Source organism: Squalius cephalus (genome assembly GCF_949319135.1).
Source record: "Squalius cephalus genome assembly, chromosome: 1".
Lineage (NCBI taxonomy): Eukaryota > Metazoa > Chordata > Actinopteri > Cypriniformes > Leuciscidae > Squalius > Squalius cephalus.
The window spans coordinates 34,333,539-34,354,533 of NC_137122.1; the positions used below are offsets into that span (position 1 = coordinate 34,333,539).

The window sequence follows — 20,995 nt, forward strand, 5'->3', positions numbered from 1 at the left end:
TTACATATAAGTAGGGTGCTTTTAAATGAACATTTAGCTGTTTAAAGTAATTTCTTCTTTGGCAAAATTGCATTTCCTTAATAGCCTAAAAACAGTCAAACACAGTCACAAACATAAATTGTCTCTGCAACTTCCCAAACACACACACAAGAAATGAATTGCGTTCATCCCAAGCAAAGGCTGGATATAGACTTTATGAGTTTATTGTCATATACATACAGCGCTTCACAGCCGTTACATATATGTATACCACATACCCCGATCTACCTGCAATTAATTGGAATGCTATTTTTTTTATTACTTGGCCCTCACGACCCGCGGATTAGCCACAGTCTCCATGGAGATATACCGTGATCCACGCATCACTACTGTCAATTATGTCAAAATACAAATTGATTTAGTTTCAAGCTAAACCATTGTAATCCTATAATAGTATTCCCATTTTTACAAAATGTAATTGTAATCTGATTACTCTGTTTTTTGACGGAACTTTAACGAATTACAGTTACCAGATTTTTGTATTCTGATTACGTAACGCTGTTACATGTATTCTGTTACTCCAAACCCTGCAAACAAAATTCTTGCATAACATGACAATCATTGATGTGTAAACGTAGTTGGTTATATAAGTGCTCATGGTCGTGATGTCAATATCATCACGATTTATGAATGACCCATTTTTGCAGTTTAGTTTCCATAAAGTCTGAGTGGATCGGTTAAGGAGCTTTGCTTCATGAACATTAAAGTATATCAACATCAAACTCTATTTTTTTTAAAGACCAAAATCCAGCTTTCCGTGATATGGCCCCTTTAATAAATCTCAGCAGTTTGTGACCTTTCTTTATCAGTAAATCATCTCTTCTTGATGTTTTAACTTGTTTTTCTGATTGGCTGTGCTGTGTTGTTTGTTATTTCCATCGTGGACATTCCACCATACCTATGTCTCCTCGATCTATCTCTTTAGCTACTTTCCTTTTCAAGATCAGTCTCTTCTTTAAGCTGTTGCCTTATTTGGTTATCTCTCAGCTGAAATCTATGAATACACATTTCTCTGCCTTCCTCTTTCTCCTTCCAGTCATCTTCTCTCTCTTTCAGCTGTTGGTGTAGGTCTGACAGTTGTGTTTTTAACACAGGAGTGTAGCTGAAAGCTCGCAGGAGTTCCACAACCTAGTGAGCTGCATACTTCAGAAAAATAATTAGGTATGCTTGTGATGCAAGGCGATTTAAAAATATATATATGCAAATAGCAAAACTGGTTTTGTTTTACATGGCTGTCAAACAGTGAGCAGTTTTTGGACAGAATAAGCTACAAAGAGGACTGGGTCAGGTATCTGAATCTATTAATTTATTAAAAAATATATGAAAAAATGTAATGCTTTTAATATTTATTTATTTTATTACATTTTAAGTTATTTGAAAATTCAAGTGGTGCAATCAGCATTCAGAAAAAAAAAAAAAAAAACAGGAAATTATATCATAGATACCACTGCAGACCCTCATGAATGTGAGTCAAGATCATTAATTATCTTAAAACATTTTAAGAAATGACGAATAAGATGTGTACACTACCATTCAAACGTTTTTTTTAATGTTTTTGAAAGAAGTCTCTTATGCTCACTAAGACTGCATTTTATTTCATAAAATTGTATTTTATTTCACTTCAGTGTCACATGATCCCTCAGAAATCATTCTATGCTAATTTTCTGCTCAAAAAACATTTGTTATTATTATCAATGTTGAAAACAGTTGTGCTGCTTAATATTGTTGTGGAAACAGTAATAATTTTTTTCAGGATTCTATGATGAATAAAGAAAAGTTCAAAAGAACTGTATTTGTTTGAAATAGTAACATTTTGTAACATTTTAAGTGTCTTTACTGTCACTTTTGATCAATTTAAGTCAATAAAAGTATTAATTTTATTCTGGCCCCAAACTTTTGAATGGCATTGTTCATCCACATCATATTCAAGAGGTTAAGAAAAAGTTTTCAACAATTTTAGAGTCATTAGATTTTTATACTCTCCAAATCATATGAAACTAACATGAATACATACATATGAAATAACATGATTTTTTTTTTTTTAAATGGTCCTTTTCTTCATAATGGACCCTTTTACTTGTCATTGACGCTGCAGTCAAAAGTACGGCTCTGCAAAACTAAGAGACTATCATAAGATTTTCAGCAAATAAAAATTCCCCGTCAGCCATAATACACAGCAGGAAGTGCTACCCACATCTGTAATCAGCATTTGCGTGACTCCTCGGCCAGTTCTTAAACCTGAATCTCACATGGCAACATGAAAGGGCCTGCGGGACAAAACACCTATCCAAGAACCCATTTTATACACGCACAGAGACTGTATCTCTGCAAAGTCCTTACAAACAACAGGAAAGAGTTCACAGATGGGTTGATAGTGAGAACCATGGTTTATTTTCAAAATAATGTCTGGAGCTTTGTGTGTTTATGTTAGAATGTGTGTTATTGGGACAGGAACCCAAAATGTTCTGTGTGTGTGTGTGTGTGTGTGTGTGTGTGTGTGTGTGTGTGTGTGTGTGTGTGTGTGTGTGTGTGTGTGTGTGTGTGTGTGTGTGTGTGTGTGTGTGTGTGTGTGTGTGTGTGTGTGTGTGTGTGTGTGTGTGTGTGTGTGTGTGTGTGTGTGTGTGTGCGCGCGTGTGTGTGTGTCAGATTTAGCTAGTAGTATCATTGGAAAACCCACAGAGAGTTGCTATCTGTTTCAGATGAGCTGTTATCTGCTCAGAGCTGGGCTGGAAGCTCCTAGGGGCTGTTCTGTTATGGTTGAGTGCCATCGTCTGGATGATTCGGAGGGCACTTCTGGAATATTCCCAGCTTTATATTTTAATTCAGGGTTCAGAATTAACACTTGGCAAGCAGCTAATGCGAGTAAATGGATTTTGGCAAGTAAATAAAACTACCTGCCAGTTGGCAGAATACTTCATTAGGAACCTAATGCATTGTTTCGTTTGTAAGAATAAAAACTGGACCCTCTCTGATTTCAGTGATGCAAGTTATTAAAATTCAATTCCCAGTCTGGTAATTAAAACATCCAGGTCACCTATATATATATAAATTAAATTTTATGCCAAGGAAAAAATTATGAATTGAATAAAAAAAATTCAATTCACTTGTCATTGGCATGTGTAGCACAAATTAAAACACCTACTGTTTAAGTACTTGTTATAGACTACATAAATAATAATACAAAATAATAACAGGAATAATCTCCAGTAACCATGTCTGGATTTGTGGAGGGGCAGTGACCCAGGACCTCAGACTTTCAGGGGCCTCCAAAACCTCAAGGCTTCCAGAGGACTTACAAAATGAACTTACAGGACCATGATCTCCTCTCCTCTCCTCTCCTCTCCTCTCCTCTCCTCTCCTCTCCTCTCCTCTCCTCTCCTCTCCTATCCTATCCTATCCTATCCTCTCCTCTCCTCTCCTCTCCTCTCCTCTCCTCTCCTCTCCTCTCCTCTCCTCTCCTCTCCTCTCCTCTCCTCTCCTATCCTATCCTATCCTATCCTATCCTATCCTCTTTAAGTTTCTGCCACTGGGGTCGGCACATACAGTTCTACAGATGTGAACACATACATACACACACACACACACACACACACACACGGAAGAAACACGTCATCCTTGCAGTCCAACATTATAATTTACATCTGTTAATTACACAGGGTTGAGTGAACTAAAGGGGCCCATCAGAAACAGAGAGTCTGTCCTGTGTGGGAGGGCGCTGGGCCACTTCTGACCACAACAAGCCCCTCTCTCTGCAGAGCGAAAAGAGACTCAGCGTAATGGAGAGCAGGGGATGGCGAAAGAGAACTGGAAAATTGTTGTAAAGTGAATTGAAAAGAAGGTGAACATAATATCGCCAGATGTGACTTTTTAAAAAATTGGTTAACCCATGAATACCCAGGTTTTCCCAAAGCTTTTATTATTAGCTTTTAATTCTTTATTTTACCTTTCATATGAACAGATCTTACATAAGTTAATTTGTAAGTGTATTCTTCACATAAATAGGTTTTAAATATGAGAACCTCCATGACTGGAGGACACAGATCTCTAAATAGAAACTCCCAAAGTTTGTACTTGAATGTAGGGTTGTGTAAAACCAGTCGACTAAAACGATACTGCTGCACATGACATTGGATAGTTTTTCACATTCATTTAGTTTGATTAATGCCAAACTGGCATATAACAATTAACAAGCTTACTTGACATCAACAGATCCTATATTGACATCCTAAGGAATAATAATAATGTATAGTTGATGGTACATGTCAAGCTTTACTATTCATACACAAGAAGCATGTTCAAACCCAGTTGTGCGAGTGTTTGCTGTGATAACGAACAGCAATACCTTGATGTCTGCTGCTAATGTTGGCTAACTTTTATTTGAGGAATTCTGTTTATAATCGGCTATTGAGTTTGCTGTGCTTCCTGTTGTTTCAGTTTATTTTAAGGTTGTTTGTCATTGATGTACTGTATATGACCTATTTTTCAGCATTGTTGAGTATGGGATTTGACAGTTTGAGTCATAGATTTAAGTAGGCCATTTTAATTAGACCGTATACAAGCTGTTTGTTTTTTTCCCCTTCTGGGCGTTTGTTAGTGAAATTGACTAGTCGGGTAAAAAATTTCTATTTAAAATTGAGTCGTAGCACACATCTCTACTTGAATGCCAGTTGTCTTTAAAATATGGATCTACTGATACTGTTATTTGTGTTTTTATAGATTAACTGTAGGTGAGTTTTCGCTGAAGGTAATGTAAAAGTAAAAATAAGGGTATGAACAATTAGGCCTAAATATACAATATCTACTGATACTGTATTACAATATATCTAATATCAGCTGATAACCCATGTGGTACCAATATTGCATATCCTTACTTTTAAACAGTAACACTCCAACGTAACTGCATCAAGTTATTATTATAATAAAACAGCACCTCTGCCCCATTGATGCATTATTTGGCTTATGGTTACAGGAACATCAGGAACATTTCATTTGGTGAGTTGTTGCTTAGCGTCCTATGGATTGTGGAAACATTGATGGTTGCCAGGAGGCATGGCGATGGGGTGTGGTTGTTAAAGCAGCTGTACTGATGTGGAATTCGGCAATGCAGAAGGGAAACCACACACACTGAAACACACCATTCACACAGGCATTAGCGTTCAGAGCCAAGGAGGATGTATTTTTAGAGCAGAACAATTTCACAGCTGACTTAAAAGGGGTCAGTGTTGAGATGAACGCTGGTGAGGAGAATATCTTCAGGTATCCGACACGTACGCAACCCATCTCAATCCCTTCAGCCCCTCTAAAGCTCCTGTGATTGATTGTTGCGTGTTGCATTCGCTTGTGTGACTATTACATTTACAAGTTTTCATTCTAATATGCCGATTTGCGGCTCAAGATTTTTTTTTTAAGTTTATGTTGAAAAAGGTTGTGCTTTTTTTCAGAACTCTTTGATGAAAAGAAAGTTCAAAAGAATAGCTATTATTTGAAATAGAAATCTTTTGTAACATTATAAGTCTTTACTGTCATTTTTGATCATTTTAATGCGTGCCTGCTGACTAAATAAATGTGTGTGTGTGTCTGTCTATGTACATGTGTTCATGTCGGCACATCTGCTCTGTGTTGAGTTTCTGCTCTAATCTCTCTGGTCTTCATGTAGAACAGGTGTGATGCCCCTTAGACTTCCTCTCATGCACTTAACTCGGATCCCATTATACACATGCATACCAGTTGTGTAATGATTTGACATTATTATCCTTGAAAATAGATTAATGTACTGTAAATGCGAGTTTTTGTTTCTGCCTGGCTGTTTCATAAATTTAAAGCAGCAGCCTTTCTGTCTAATAGAAAGACATGACCTAGTGAATATTTCATGATTTCAATGCTGATTTGTTGCTAGACATTGAATCATAAGTGTTTGCTATGAGCATCAATTAAGAGGACATTTCATGTCCTCTTACACATTTCACATTTCTAGTTATTAGTTTGATATTTTTCACCTAACCCCACACACATAGGATTGTGTGATATCACAAACAGCAAACGATACATCTGTTTACATTTAACAGATTAAATATATTCATAATTTATTAAAGGTACACTATGTAACTTTTTTTTCTTCAAACAAAATTTAAATATTAATCAGTCAATACACCATCTATCCTTCTTCCAAAATGTGTTTTTGTCTTACTCTGATTCACTATGGTAAGCCTATTATAAGTGTTTGTTTATATTTTAGAGCATGATGGTTTTCACAGAAAAATTGCACACATACGTCACTCGTCCGTGCGTGTCTCGTCATACCTGTAAATAGAGAAAAGTTGCTCCGTTGTAAGCAGCCATATCACCCTGTAGCCCAAGACTGGTTGCCCACTGAAGCTAAGCAGGGTTGAGCCTGGTCAATACCTGGATGGGAGACCTCCTGGGAAAACCAGGTTACTGCTGGAAGAGGTGTTAGTGAGGCCAGCAGAGGGCGCTCACCCTGTGGTCTGTGTGGGTCCTAACGCCCCAGTAAAGTGATGGGGACACTATACTGTCAAAGAGCATCGTCCTTCGGATGAGAAGTTAAACTGAAGTCCTGACTCTCTGTGGTGATTAAAAATCCCAGGATGTCCTTCGTAAAAAGAGTAGAGGTGTAACCCGACATCCTGGCCAAATTTACCCCTTGGCCTCTGTTCATCATGGCCTCCTGATCATCCCCATATACTGATTGGCTTCATCACTGTCTCCTCTCCGCCAGTAAGCTGGTGTGTGGTGGGCGTTCTGGCGCAATATGGCTGCCTTCACATCATCCAGGTGGATGCTACACATTGGTGGTGGTTGAGGAGATTCCCCATTCCATATGTAAAAGCACTTTGAGTACCTAGAAAAGCGCTATATAAAAGTAACGAATTATGGTGTTCAAGAGGCATAGGTTAGTTGTCACAATGAGCGAGACAAGTTGACATGGAGCAGCTAAACCTTGAACTTCCGGAGAATCACTTGTTTAAAAAAAACATCGAACAGAGGAGAGTCTGCAGGCAAAAAGAGAACGCGACAGAGCTCGTAATAAAACAAGAATCAACATTGGCTTGGCTTTTTGGACATGGCATGAACTGAGGGATTTGAAATGTTGAGATGGTGTTTTTATTACTCAACAGGTGAGAAAGCCTTTTGTAAAACAGAAGAAAGTTCATTGTAAAGCATTTTCTATTGTAAAGGGTCATATTCATCCACACAGTCACGCAGAGCTGAAGCACAACCAAAACTATGATCTTCTGCAAAATGTATGCAGTTTTGTTTTGTAACTGCTAGAGGGCTAAACGAATTCTGAACAAATCTTTCTATGGCAAAAATAGCAAGAGTAGTATGTTAGTATCCGGTTCTGAGTTCAGCAATAGTGTACCTTTAAATAAACATATAACATGTTTTACACATTATTTAACTATGTAATATTTGGTAAAATATAAAGTAATAGTTCACCTAAAAATTTTCATTCTGTCATTGTTTGACTTTCTTTCTTCTGTGGAACATAAAAGTAGATATTCTGAGAAATGTCTCTGTGTTCTTTGTCCATACAGTCAATGGTCACTATTTGGATCTATTTGGTTACCAAAATTCATCAAATATCTTCTTTTTTGTCCTTTCTTACATTCTTTTATGAAGAAAGAAAGTCATACAGGTTTGGATTGACATAAGAGTTAGTGAATGATGACAGAATATACATTTTTGGGTATTATTTAAATATATATATATATATATATATATATATATATATATATATATATATATATATATATATATATATACATATATATATTCAGGCACAGCCTACCTACATGTAAACACTTGAATTTCTGAAACACTCATTGGTTGTGCTGTAGTGCTTCCATCTGTTGGTGGTTTCATGTCACTACAACTCATTGGTTTTGCTTCAGGTCTGCAGCCTATTGGTCAACGGCTTTGCTGAGGATTACAGCTAAAATTAACCAGCTTAAAGAAGAGTAGTTTTTTTTCACACACACACACACACACACACACACACACACACACACACACACACACACACACACACACACACACACACACACACACACACACACACACACACACACACACACACAGGAGAGGCAGATTAAAGTCGGTCTAGACTGTGTTCTGCTATCTAATGCTCTTGGGACCAAATGGTGTTGTCAGGTCTCCTATTATCTCCTGTCTCTGTGTCGCCCTGCCCTCACCGAGGCCTCAGCTGATACTCAATATCAGCACACTTTATACATATACAGATGTAGCTGTGTTATTTTGTGCTATTTTAATTGATATTTAGCTTTGAGCTCACATTCATTCATACTTTGGAGGAGTTGTGTGTATGGATGTGGGCTGTTTCTTAAGTGACCAGCAGGGGACAGACTACATCGTTTTTTTATAGGTGCATGAATAAATGTGCATGTGTGCTCTTACTAAGATACTGGCATATATGATGTTTTTAAGATTATATGGTTGGTTGCACTTTATTTTTGCATTAAGCATTATTTTTGAGGGCTCTGTCAGAGCAGATGTGTGACCCATGAGTTTAGTATTTGTTCCATCAGCGTGTTGATAGATGAATCAGCCGTGTTTGTGTGTGAGGATAAGGGAGATTTATATCAGAGCATGTGCAGATCAAACATCTGCTGCTCATGTAGCTTTCACAGCTCCAGTCTATTTAAATGCAGGGCTCTTTAGTGCTGTTTGTGTTTCTTTTGGATAAAGTAACAATATATCAACATAACTGTGTTTTAATATATATATATATATATATATATATATATATATATATATATATATATATTGCTATTGGGCATTATTGAATATTTATCTGCCGAAATTGGATGCTTATTTCCACTTGTTTTAGGATATAGATAATCGTATAACACTAATTCAAATTGGAGTTGATGTTTGCATGTAATAATGTAATAATTCTGTTTTATACAAATTGGTATAGATAAAAAATATATATATTGAAAATAATTTTTTGGTTATTGGTCGTAACTCGTAACATTAAAATAATAATTGGTGTCATTAGGAGAGGTTAAATGGAGGTCCTACTTCTATTGTCAACAACTCTTATTTGTTTCTATTTTTATATCTCCATAGGAATGTTAACCCTCTAGTATTCCTCACTTAGGACCGAAGACAATAAGCATATTTTTTTTTTAATGAAGTGAATGTACTTTGGATTTTGTTTCAGTAATATTTATTCTTTAATATTTAGTATTTTTAGGGGATTTCATGGTACTAGACAATATTCCATATTTTCAATTAATACACTGTTTAAGTTAAAAAATATATTTAAAAGGATTTAAAATCCAATGCATGAAAGGCAGATTAGTGGCATCTGGTGGGAGAAATAAAGAAAATCATATGTAATACTGTGGTTTAACCACTAGATGTCTTTATAGCCCTATATATAAATATTGATATTGGACTGCATATTCCCTTGCTGCTTACAAGAGTATTTTCAGGCATCATTACTTTTCAGTAATTACATTATATTATATTAATATATTATATTTTTTATATAATATTATATTTTTCAGATATAATTAGGTTTTACATTAGACATTTTACTTCATCCTTCTTAATTTTTAGTGTGTGTGTGTGTGTGTGTGTGTGCGCGTGTGTGTTTGCGTGTGTGTGTGTGTGTTCATATAGTAAGTGCCACAAAAGTCACCTACTGTAGTGCTGTACCATTCCAATTAAGTATTTTTTTTATTATTTAAAATGTAACATCTAAAATAACTGAAGACCGCCAGAGGTTTTAAGTTGATATAATATAAGTTTTTTGTTATTACACCCTTTTGCCTTCTGGGCTTTAAAGGGATAATTCACCCAAAAATAAAAATGTTGTCATCACTTACCCTCAAGTTGTTCCAAACATGTATGATTTTCTTTCTTCTGCTGAACACAAAAAAATGTTTTAAAGAATGTTGTTAATAAAACACTTGACTGTGGCATATGTCTTCTATATTTGAAAAAAAAATATATAAAAATACTGTGGAAGTCAATGGGGCCCATCAACTGTCTAGTTACCAACATTCTTCAAAATATCTTCTTTTGTGTTCAGCAGAAGAAAGAAACGCTTTCAGCAGAAGAAAGACAGGTTTGGAACAACTTGAGAGTAAATTATAACATCATTTTCATTTTTGGGTGAACTATCCCTTTAAAAGAGCAATCTCTGAGCAATAATATTTTCATCTGGAATTGTTGACATACAAATGAATGTGGATTGCATAGTTCAGATAATTTCATATGGGGAAACATTTTGATGGGAAAGGAGTTCATATTGACTTCTAAATCACAGACTTTTGTGTCTTGGCAAATCTGTCTACAGAGTGAGATCTCATTTACTTTGAGAATTTGTGGTTATTGTTCTGTTTAGTAATTCATACAGCCGTGAGGAAAAGGAGGATGAGCTTCAGGTTAGACTGCAGGAAGTCTTGAGATTCATATTTAATTACTAGAGCTTATGTGTCTTCAATCCTCAACACACCTCAGGTATGTGTGTGTGTGTGTTTGCTCCATTAAAGTTTTCAATGAATGGAGAATGAAAACTTTCTTTTATAATAACACAAAAGGATATTCAACATCATACATGTCTTCTGTGCATTTAAATATAAACTATGTGGCATATATGTGATTCACCGTGACTTGACTTAATCTTCAGCCTATTCATGACACCTTGACCTGACGTGTTAAACTGTGTGTGTTGTGTTTCCTGTATTGTGTACATGTTCTGGCTGTATGTTGCCGTGCCGGAACACGTTTAACAGTGCGGCAGGTGAAACCAGTCCGTCCTCATTTGTAACGGATCTCAGGTGTGTGTGTGTGTGTGTGTGTGTGTTTAGTGGAGTTGAATGAGAGGGAAATGTCTCACCGATGGCCAGCTGCCTGCCTCTCTCGCACACACACTGGAGGCCTGCCTGTTGGGTGAGATTTTCCACGGATGTGTGTGTGTGTGTGTTGGTGTCAATATGTGACCTGATAGATGATATGTTACTGTGCATGTCTTGTGTTGTGTTGGTGTGTGTTGTTTTATAGCAGCTGTTTTAGTCTGGTTCAGAGAGCAGCTGCAGTGAGGTGTCTGGCACCCTGTGTTTTTGTCTGCCATTCTGGGTTTTCTCTCAGTCTTTTGGTTTTTCTTTCTCATAGTGGTCATTCCTCCATATGTGGTTTTTTTTTTTAGTTAGAAGGAATATGTACTGTTTTTTTTTGTTTTTTGTGTCCTTTTTAGACATTTTTAGGCTCATTGTGTTTGCCAGCGGAGCTATTATTTTGCTCTTTCTCTGAGGGGACTTTTAGAGAGCGGGGGTTTTGCAGTGCTCTGTTTCGCATACACACACACACACCGTCGAATGGTCTTTCAGAGCTGCTGGGGGCTCTGGCGGGTTTCAGCAGAGCTACAACATGTTGTTGGACTACATGGACTTTTTTTCTAGAACTGTCAGAGGCCTTAGAATTAGTTTTTTTGTTCATGTCTTTTGTTTGATGGAACAAAGGACTGAATAAAAAAAGATGAAAATGAATTGAAAGATTAGATAAGACAGAAATCTGAGAGCTCTGATGGGGAAAAAGGCAAAAGTTTTGTGTGCCAGACGGGAATGAGGGCTGATGGGAGAGACTGGCAGAAAGGACAGTGATAAAGAAAGAGAAGGAGCCAGAGGAATATGGATGGCAAGAAGAAAAACAAGCCTTATTAAATCACACTGCAGTTCAGGATTTATGTTTAATTACACATTGAAAGGATTTTGTTTAACCTTTATAAGATTTTTGGTCATTTTCGACTGATTTCTTCCCCCTCCTCAATCTGAGTGATTGAAATTTTGGTGACTTTTTTTTGAGATATGCAATCTGAACAATCAAACTTTATTCGATGAGTCTAAGTGGGCTTTAAAAATTACAACTCTTTTTTTGGAAAAGCTTAGGAAGGTTAAATAGCCAATAGGCTTTAGTTACATTACAGCCAGGAAAAGGATATTATGAAAATGAGTAGCTGTTTGTATTAGAGGGTGGGACATTCTCATTCTAGAGAGCATCTGATTGGACAGAACTCTGTGCAGTGCAGGATGAGTCATCCAGATTTATACTGAGTTTTCCTAAAGAAAAACAATGTACATTTTAAATGTGCTAAAAGGTGGTTTTTGGATTTTAGGGTTAAAGTATCTTGCATATGGCCTCAACACTAACAGGCATGGACTAAAAGCCACAAAACTCTCATTTTGATTTTATAGGGCATTTAAAAAGAGTAGAAATAAGCATAAGGGTGAGCGAGTGAGATAAAGAACAACTTGTGAGCAGCAAACAGATACAGACAGGAAGGAGTGATAAAGAGAAGGAGAACTGGATGAATTAGAGAGAAAGAGAGAGAGAGAAAGAGACGGCAAGCAAAAGAAAAGCAGGAGGGCCGGCCCACTCATAGTGACAGAGAGCCGGAGTTTAGAGCTTGTCAGGAGATGACAGAGTGGAGAGAGAGAGAGAGAGAGAAAGAGAGAGAGTAGCTGAATGGTTCAGAAAGTGAAGGAATAGAAGAAAAAAGACTGAAGCAGAGTAAGAAGGGGAAAACTGATGCGTAAAAAAACTTGGATTTAATTCATTTTTCCATCCAGGAGCCGGCTTCCCTGGATCTACGTCTTGCCAGCACTGCCACGTGCTCGCCACCCACACACACACACACACACACACACACACACACACATATTTCAGGGACTGCCAGACAGGGGTATGTGGCTGCATCCTGGTTCGCTCTCATCTCTGGATATGCCTCTGTGGTTGTAACACTCGTCTGCGTGCGTGAGCATGGGAGGTGCGGAGCTCATCGATGTGATATGGAACTATTAGTTTAACTCCAGAATCCTTTAAGAAAATTCACCAGCATGGATTAACGAAATATGAGGAGATTTGGGCATGTTCAACAGAAGCCACATCTGGAATTTCTCCTCTCTTTTGGGAGAGGATGGACACATCTTTAACTTGACTTGTAGTTTTTAACATTTCCCTATCTCCGGTTGGCCAATTCTTACATTTTTTTGCTTTCATTTTTTTTTACATCAAAAAGTCTTCATGGTTCTTTTGTGAATGCGACTTGTCCTCTTGTGAGCCCTTGCACACTCCCGTGCGTGTTTATGTGTTATGTGGTCAGCGGGTCAGGTGCCGTTGGTGATGCCCGCTGTGTGCCCGCGTGTAGAGGGTATGGAGTGGTGTTTTCGGGATGCAGTGGGGGTGGACTGCAGCTCTCCAGAACCTCGCTGTATCTGGGTGGCGGTTTTACACGGGGATACACCACAAATTAATGTTTCGAAAAATGACACTTCTGAAAGTACAAATGGCATCAGTGCCAGAAGAGCAATGCTGAGACGCTCCCAGACCTGCAGGGTAAGCTATTTTTATATGTGTATGTTTGTGTGCGCGTGTGTGTGTGTAGAGAGAGAAAAATAGCCTGATGTAGTTATTAAAAGGCTTGTGAAAAACTTTTACCTTTATTTCTCACCAGGGTCAGAAATTGACCAGGGTTTTGAGCAAAAATTCAACTGAAAATGTTCACCAAAAATATTTAAAATGGGGACAAAAATGCCATGAGTTTTGTTCTTTAAATATTTGTGCTGTGTGTGGGTGTTTTTTTTAATAAGGTTTGGAAAAAAATGCCCTCATGAAGGTAAAAAAAAAAGGTACATTTCAGGGAACAAAATTTTGCTTGGCACTTAAAGTTGTTATTTCTGACACTGTTTCTTACTTGCATTTATATCTGAGACTTTTAACCACAGATATAGTGTAGTGGAGGTCAAATACTCTAATTAGAAAGTAAAGGCACCAGATAAGGGGTTATAAAGACCCTTTGGGTGACTGTGTTGTTTGTATGTGTGTTAAACTGAGTGGCTTTGCTTCAAGCACTAGATTATAGGATATAGTTAGGGAATGTCTAGGTCTGTTGTGTATATGGGAGTCTATTTGTGTCTGTGATTGTTCTGTCATGTGATCGCACACTTTAAGATGTTTGTAAGACATATTCTCTGGAATGCTCGGATGGAATAGTGTGGAATGGGTTGGGATATTCTTCAGAATTTTACATACAGACAGCTGTCGGCCAGACACACTCTCATATGAGACAGTAACCCAAACCAAACTCAACCGCTTTGAAATATGTGTGGTTGTGCTGCCCTTTCAGTTGGATTAACTACTCCAAATCCTCCTAAAAAAGCAAACTGTATCACCATGTTTGAATAACCGTCATAATCCATTCAGAGGTGAAGCCTTCCATTCATTCCCATTGAAAAAAAGGACAATGTCTCTAGAACAACCTGATCTGTTAATGAAGGCTTAGGCGAGGAGCCATGTTGTTTCAATTAGACCCGCCTGTATTTAAATGAAGCTGCTGGGTTTCATTCAGATTTACTGGAGGACTTAATGCTCCAGTTTCCTTGTTCAGTGTCGTTCATCTGTGCGTTTCTTTTGGGTTATTAGGCTGAAACAGAAGGTTGCCAGGTGGTGTACTTTAGCAAGGCTGTGTTAAAATACACAAGCTCTGGAGGTGCATTGCAGGGTTACTGAACGTTTGGTCAGGATGGACTCTAGATGATACACACCACATTTTGTGTGAATCACACCAATGACCTAAGACCAAAAAAAAAAAAAAAGGGAAATTCAAAATTTCAAAATGGTGGACACCGGACAGGAACATTTTAGAAGGTCTAAACAGGGACATCATTATAATTAATGTGTAAACGTACTCTTTATAGCACTACGTGTGGCCAATTGTCATAAAATTTGTTACACAGCCTTGTTATAACAATCTGCATATACATACCAAATTTCATAATGATCAACCATTTGTATTTAAAATAATTGACTTCTGATTTTTTTTTTTTACTGATTTATCCAGAAAATGCAAAGAAACTCCTCACTAAATTTTAATTTCCTCGGATCAAACAGTCGCAGAGTCATGAGTACCTTTCGTTTATGGTGCCCCTATTGGTAGAATTTGACTACTTTTAACTAAATTGACTAAATAATAAGAATGTCAGTGCAAATACCTTTGGTGCTTGGACCCCTTATAAGTAAGCAGTCGGTTAGCAGACACGACCCTAAGTGATTTAACATAGACTTAAGGACAATCCCCCTGGATCAGCCTGGGTTTGGATGACTTGCTCGAGGACACAATGGTGATAGCTAATGTATCAGTTTTGAACCTGCAACCTTTCAGTCACCAGTTCAGATATTTACCACTATGGCATACCACTCCAGCAATGTAAAATTAGCTGATTCGAAGCATTGTTGTGGTTAACTAAAACTGCTATTTTATGAAATAAAGCTGAAATAAAATTTCATCCATGATATGCATCCCAGTAATTCAAGATGTCTATTTAGCACATTAGCATGTTGAGTGTAAAAATATTAAATATTAAAATCGTACCCTGCTTGATAAAAGTACATTCATTCATATTCCCTGCAGTTCTGTTTATTTTTTTGTCCTGGATTCAAACATTGCTGTAAAGGTGGAAAACCCTGTTTAACGGAGTTCCAGCGGAACTGAAAGTGCTGACAGACAGGTTTAAACACACACATACACACACCTCTTCTCAGTCGTGTGTGTGTGTGTGTTTGTGTTGCAGTCATAGGGCAGGGTGTCAGGGATTAAACACTCAACATTAATTACGCTCAACTTTTCAGCAGGATCACCCACTCAGCTGTTTGGAGTGTATTGTTTCTGGCGACTGTCTGTGAGCATGTGTACGTAAGCATAGCCTGCCAATAGAGGACTCGAGACATAATAAAACACTCATCAAATGAGGTATTTGAGGACATTAAGCTATATACATTCATAAGTCAATGTCCACATTAAGTTTCCCATTCTTTCCCTGATTTATGACCAAATTACCCTGAATCAACGCTAGAAACACGTCACCACCAGAGAAAAATGTGTCGGGTGTGTGTTAACCCATCATCAGCTGGTCGTAAACTATGACCTCAGCCTAACTTCTAGCCTGAATGAATGTTGGATGTTAAGCAGAAGTCATCAGAGGACTTTCTAGTGTACAACACTACTATGATTTTAACAGGTGAAGCAGATCATTTTCATTTAAGAAATACAATGTTTGTCCGTTTTCCATTTAAAAATATCCTACTATAAGTTATACATTTACTTTAGATGTAAAATTGAATATGATATTAGTACTTGACTTCAGAGGTTATATCCAGAATTATATGAATAATACAAAATAATAAAAACAAAATTCCCAATGGTCTGTAAAAAAATAAACTTAATTCAAGATATTCCCTAATACCAAGATATTATTTTATATTTACCTAATATCTTAAATTGTGTTTCTTCTCAAGTAAATTACATAATTTTTACTTGAAAATGGGACAAAAAAAATATATTATATATATATATATATATATATATATATATATATATATATATATATATATTTCAAGGACATTGTTGGATCTTTGTACATCTTCTGGCTTGCAACATGTCAGTGAACTTCTCAAAAGCTTGATGATTTAAAGGGATAGTTCACCCAAAAATGAAAATTAGCCCATAATTTACTCACCCTCAAGCCATCCTAGGTATATATGACATTCAATATAATACAATCGGAGTTATATTTAAAAATGTCCTGGCTCTTCCAAGCTTTATAATGCCAGTGAATGGCCATTTATGTTTTGAAGTCCATAAAAGGCATCCATCCATGATAAAAGTGTTACCCTTTCGCCGTAAATCGATGCGTACGGCCGTCTGCCGGAAGCTAGTTATTTTAGTCTATAAAGTTTTAGCTGTGTGGATTACTTTTATCATGGATGGATGCACTTTTATGATGGATGGATGCACTTTTATGGACTTCAAAACAGAAACCGGCCATTCACTGCCATTATAAAGCTTGGAAGAGCCAGGGTATTTTTTAATATAACTCTGATTGTATTCGTCTGAAAGAAGAAAGTCATATACACCTAGGATGACTTGAGGGTGATTAAATCATGGGCTAATTTTCATTTTTGGGTGAACTATCCCTTTGGAGGTCTCTCTGACTTCAAAGAGATGACTAGTTTGAGTTTAGTACTTGGTTTCCCTAGAGAATCACGTTTCCAATCCATTAGAAAGTTAGTGATGAAGAAACATAGAAAACAGAATGTGGAGGAAAAGTTTAATGCTTTAAATGGTTGGACATTACTGGACCAACATGTGTGCATGTGTTTGTGTGTACACTTGTGTGTTTTTGGGGGGGTAATAACAGGGTTTGGTATTCTCAGTGCCGGGAGGAACCCTGTGGTCGAAACCTGCGTGTTGGAGCCTGTTGGAGACACTCTTTCTCTTTCTAAAGCTAGCCTTTCCGTCTCTGTCTGAACATGTTCTGGCTTAACGGTAAATGTTATGGAATTCACACATGCCCCTGTACATTCATTCTGTCACTTACACAGCCTTATTGTGTCTTTCACTTTTATTTGTTTCTCTAATCCGTTGAGCAGGCCCACGCGCACATGAACTCTGCAAAAAGCTCTGAAGAATTTAAATGGAGAAAGACAAGTCTCTTAATATCTTTGCAATATCTATGCAAATTAGCTTCTCAAGTAAATGTATCTTATTTAAAATATTTTTAAACTCTTGTGTTTGTTCATTAAATGGTTTAGATGGTTTTCAGTCATTAATACGACACCTCAGCTCTGTTTAATGTGAAGTGGATAAATGACTTGGCCGTTTTCATTGTATGCAAAAGTACAGTTTGAACATTCTGCCTAATTTCTCCTTTTTGTCCCACGGAGGAAGTACATTCATTCAGCTTTTGAAGACACGAGGGTGAGAATGTTCATTTTTGGGTGAACTATCCCTTTAATAAGGGAAAAGCTAATTAAATATAAACATTACATCATTCCACACAATATGCGGGACTGTTTAAAAAGGAGCGTTACCATTTGTCTATATGTGTGTGTTCATGCGTGCAAGTTGGTAAGAATGCAAGTGAAAGAGAGAAGGTTCAGACATAAGCCCAGCCAAATGAAAACAGCGTGTGAGACAGAAATAGAGTGAGAAACAGAGAGGGGGTGAGCCTGCGGTCGGTGTCAGGACCGCTGGATTATAGACTAGGACTTCTGCTGAGTGCAGAGAGAAGTGAGGAGTAACGGGAGGTGAAGAGCAGAGATTTGAGAAGTACATGTCTGCTCTGTATAAAGTGAGTTGGCAACAACGACAACAAAAATTCCCCTTCTGTTTATATATAGGCTATATGTATATGGCGACTGGCACCGTCCTTGGGGAACTTCCTGCCCTAACCAGATACTTCCTGTTATAGTAAAACCACAGGGCTGGTGAGGTTGTTGATTTTAGGTCGGAGAGGAAAGAGGTATTTTCTTGCAAAATTAGGGGAATGATGATGTCACCTTTTAAATAATACTCCACCTAATACCTCTTTTGTCCCAGTAATCAGGGGATTATTTTATTTTATTTCTGTAGAGATCCTTGGCCTTTATCCCTACTATCTAATAAGAGATGTTCCTGTTAGTGGCCTCTAAGAATTCCTCAGGGAATGTTGGCGTTACAAAAATTACATCATGGTTCCCAAATGTGAAATGTTTCCCTTGCCCTCCCCCTTTTAGTTACTTTTCCTCACATACCCACGTCTTGTTTGCACAGGTGGCGTAAGTAGTCTGACAGTTGGGATGGTCATTTGGAACAACAGGGTGTTATTTCTTGCAATTATCTGCCAAAAGTATTCACCAATTATCACATTAAATGTGATGTGTTCATCAACATAGATGCATTTCATTTACACTTATGCATTTGGCAGACATTTTTATCCAACACGACTTACATTGCTCTCAAGGTATACTTTTACATTTGATCAGTTCTTGCTTTCCCTGGGAATCAAACCCATGACCTTGGCGTTGCTAGTGCCATGCACTACTTTTGCATTAGATACAATGTTCTATGTGACATGTAATCCCATGTCGAAATGTCTAATTTCAGATATCTATCTGTGTTTCCTCCAGGCAAAAGGGTGGAGAGATGGGACCTCTTCATCAAGTGAGAACCCTCGGCCGGTGGTCAGGAGCGGGGCAGATGGGTTGGGCATGTCCTGGCAGGGTCCACGTACACTGGTGCTCCAAAAGAACTCTCAGGGCTTTGGTTTTACGCTACGTCACTTCATCGTTTACCCGCCAGAGTCTGCCCTGCACACCAGTTTCAAGGTGAGGATGCCTGCCAAGTGCCAACTATCACAAAATCGAGCCCTGACTAATCAATCATTCAACAACTGAAATAAGACATCTAATAAGATACAAAACTCAACAAACTGTCTCTGTCTCTACAATTACAAAGAGTAAAGTAGTGCTCATTCAGCCTTCAAGGCCTTCTATCTTAAAAAAAATTAAGTTCTTATGAAGAACCATTTGCAATATTGGGGCTTAAGAAATATTCTTGTATTAAATTTTTGAAACTTTAAAAAGACAAGTGTTTGGCATCAGAATCTAAAACCCCTTTTGTTTTAACAGGAACTTTATTTTTAAGGGTTTATGCCTCGCTAGCAATAGTGGGTTGGACTTGACCTCAGAGACCTCAGAGCCAGACTGGCATCATTTTTCCTTTAACATCTTTTTCTAAAGAGACAAAAAGACCAAAGCAGGGAGAGATACAGTGTAACCTGCTAATGAACTTTAAAAAAGGGACAGCTTATACAAAGAAAGCTATGAGATGCCTAATCATGTTTGGTCACATGACATCTGATTGTTGAAACTTCTTTTTCATGCTGTACAATGTAGATATGTGCAGTTATTAACTTTTAATTATTTTGTTTTCAATTATCAAAAGCCATTTACATTGTTGATGTAGCCTAATATAGCCTGATTCAGTCATATAAAATACTTTTTTAACTTCAATAAAATCAGTTAGTTTTAATATCACTGCTCGAAACAAACGGTGCTCTACTGTTTTACGGTGCACTACTATGTATCTTATTAAATGTTATAAATACAGTGGACATAAAGTGTCTTTGTCAGTTTTATGTTATAAACAGGGCATATGCTATCGTTCAATAATTTGGGGTCAGTAAGAATTTCTTCTTTTTTTTGGAGAAATTAATACTTTGATTCAGCAAGCATGCATTAAATTGATCAAAAGTGACAGTAAAGGCATTTATAATGTTACAAAAGATTTCAGTTACAAATAAACGCTGTTCTTTTGAACTTCTGGAAAATAAATGTTTCAAGGTTTCCACAAAAATATTAAGCAACAGGATTCTGAAGGATCATGTGACACTGAAGAGTGGGGTGATGATGCTGAAAATTCAGCTTGGCCATCACAGGAATAAATTGCATTTTAAAATATATTACAATAGAAAACAGTTATTTTAAATTGTAATAATATTTCACAATATTCACTGTTTTTACTGTATTTTTGATCAAATAAACGCAGCCTTGGTGAGCAGAAGAGACCATAAAAAATCTTACCAATCCCAAACTTTTGATCGGTAGTGTATATTATTGAGAGCGGGCTATAGATGTTTGAATGGTGTGTGTGTGTACATGATGATGGAGAAACAAAGCCCCATTATGATTGGTCATCTCTTCTCTGAGCAGCTGCTGTTTGCTTTTCTTAGTCAAAAGGCCTATTTTGTGTTTGACTGGTACCACACGCACTCTGAGCTGGGCTGGGCCGTACCAGGGCTGCTGGGACAATGTGTTCTGGTCCATTCTGTTCTTCACTGATCCCAGTGTCCACATGGTCACATGACTGTGTGACTCTCTCCATCTGTCACCACATCAGCTTCTAGTTAATGCACACGTGGACTTACATTTTGATCTGTGGGTTGGATGCTGATTATAAACCTTAAAGTTGTGGTCACTGTCCGTCACTCCCAACCCATCTGTTTGCCCCCCTGTCTGTCTTTCTCCCGGCACGGCAAAGCCTCAGTATTGTGTGAGTTTGTTAGGAATGAGCCCAGTCAGCGCAGAC

The 20,995-nt window shown here is 37.5% G+C and overlaps 2 protein-coding genes across 7 annotated transcripts in view; both read left to right on the top strand.

The window, feature by feature from the left end:
- The window catches only part of plcd3a (phospholipase C, delta 3a), a 142,969-nt gene that overhangs the window by 62,804 nt on the left and 59,170 nt on the right, over nucleotides 1-20,995 (top strand). The window lies entirely within an intron of this gene.
- arhgap23a (Rho GTPase activating protein 23a) overlaps nucleotides 1-20,995 on the top strand; it is a 69,017-nt gene that overhangs the window by 20,560 nt on the left and 27,462 nt on the right. For 3 of the 6 annotated variants that reach the window (XM_079872115.1, XM_079872117.1, XM_079872116.1), the window contains exons 1-2: nucleotides 12,541-13,425; nucleotides 19,036-19,233. In XM_079872115.1, the coding sequence (XP_079728241.1) occupies nucleotides 13,183-13,425; nucleotides 19,036-19,233 (441 nt within the window). In that variant the 5' untranslated portion in view covers nucleotides 12,541-13,182. Of the gene's footprint in view, nucleotides 1-12,538; nucleotides 13,426-19,035; nucleotides 19,234-20,995 lie in introns of those variants that run through there. The other 3 variants (XM_079872119.1, XM_079872118.1, XM_079872121.1) reach the window with 2 other exon arrangements.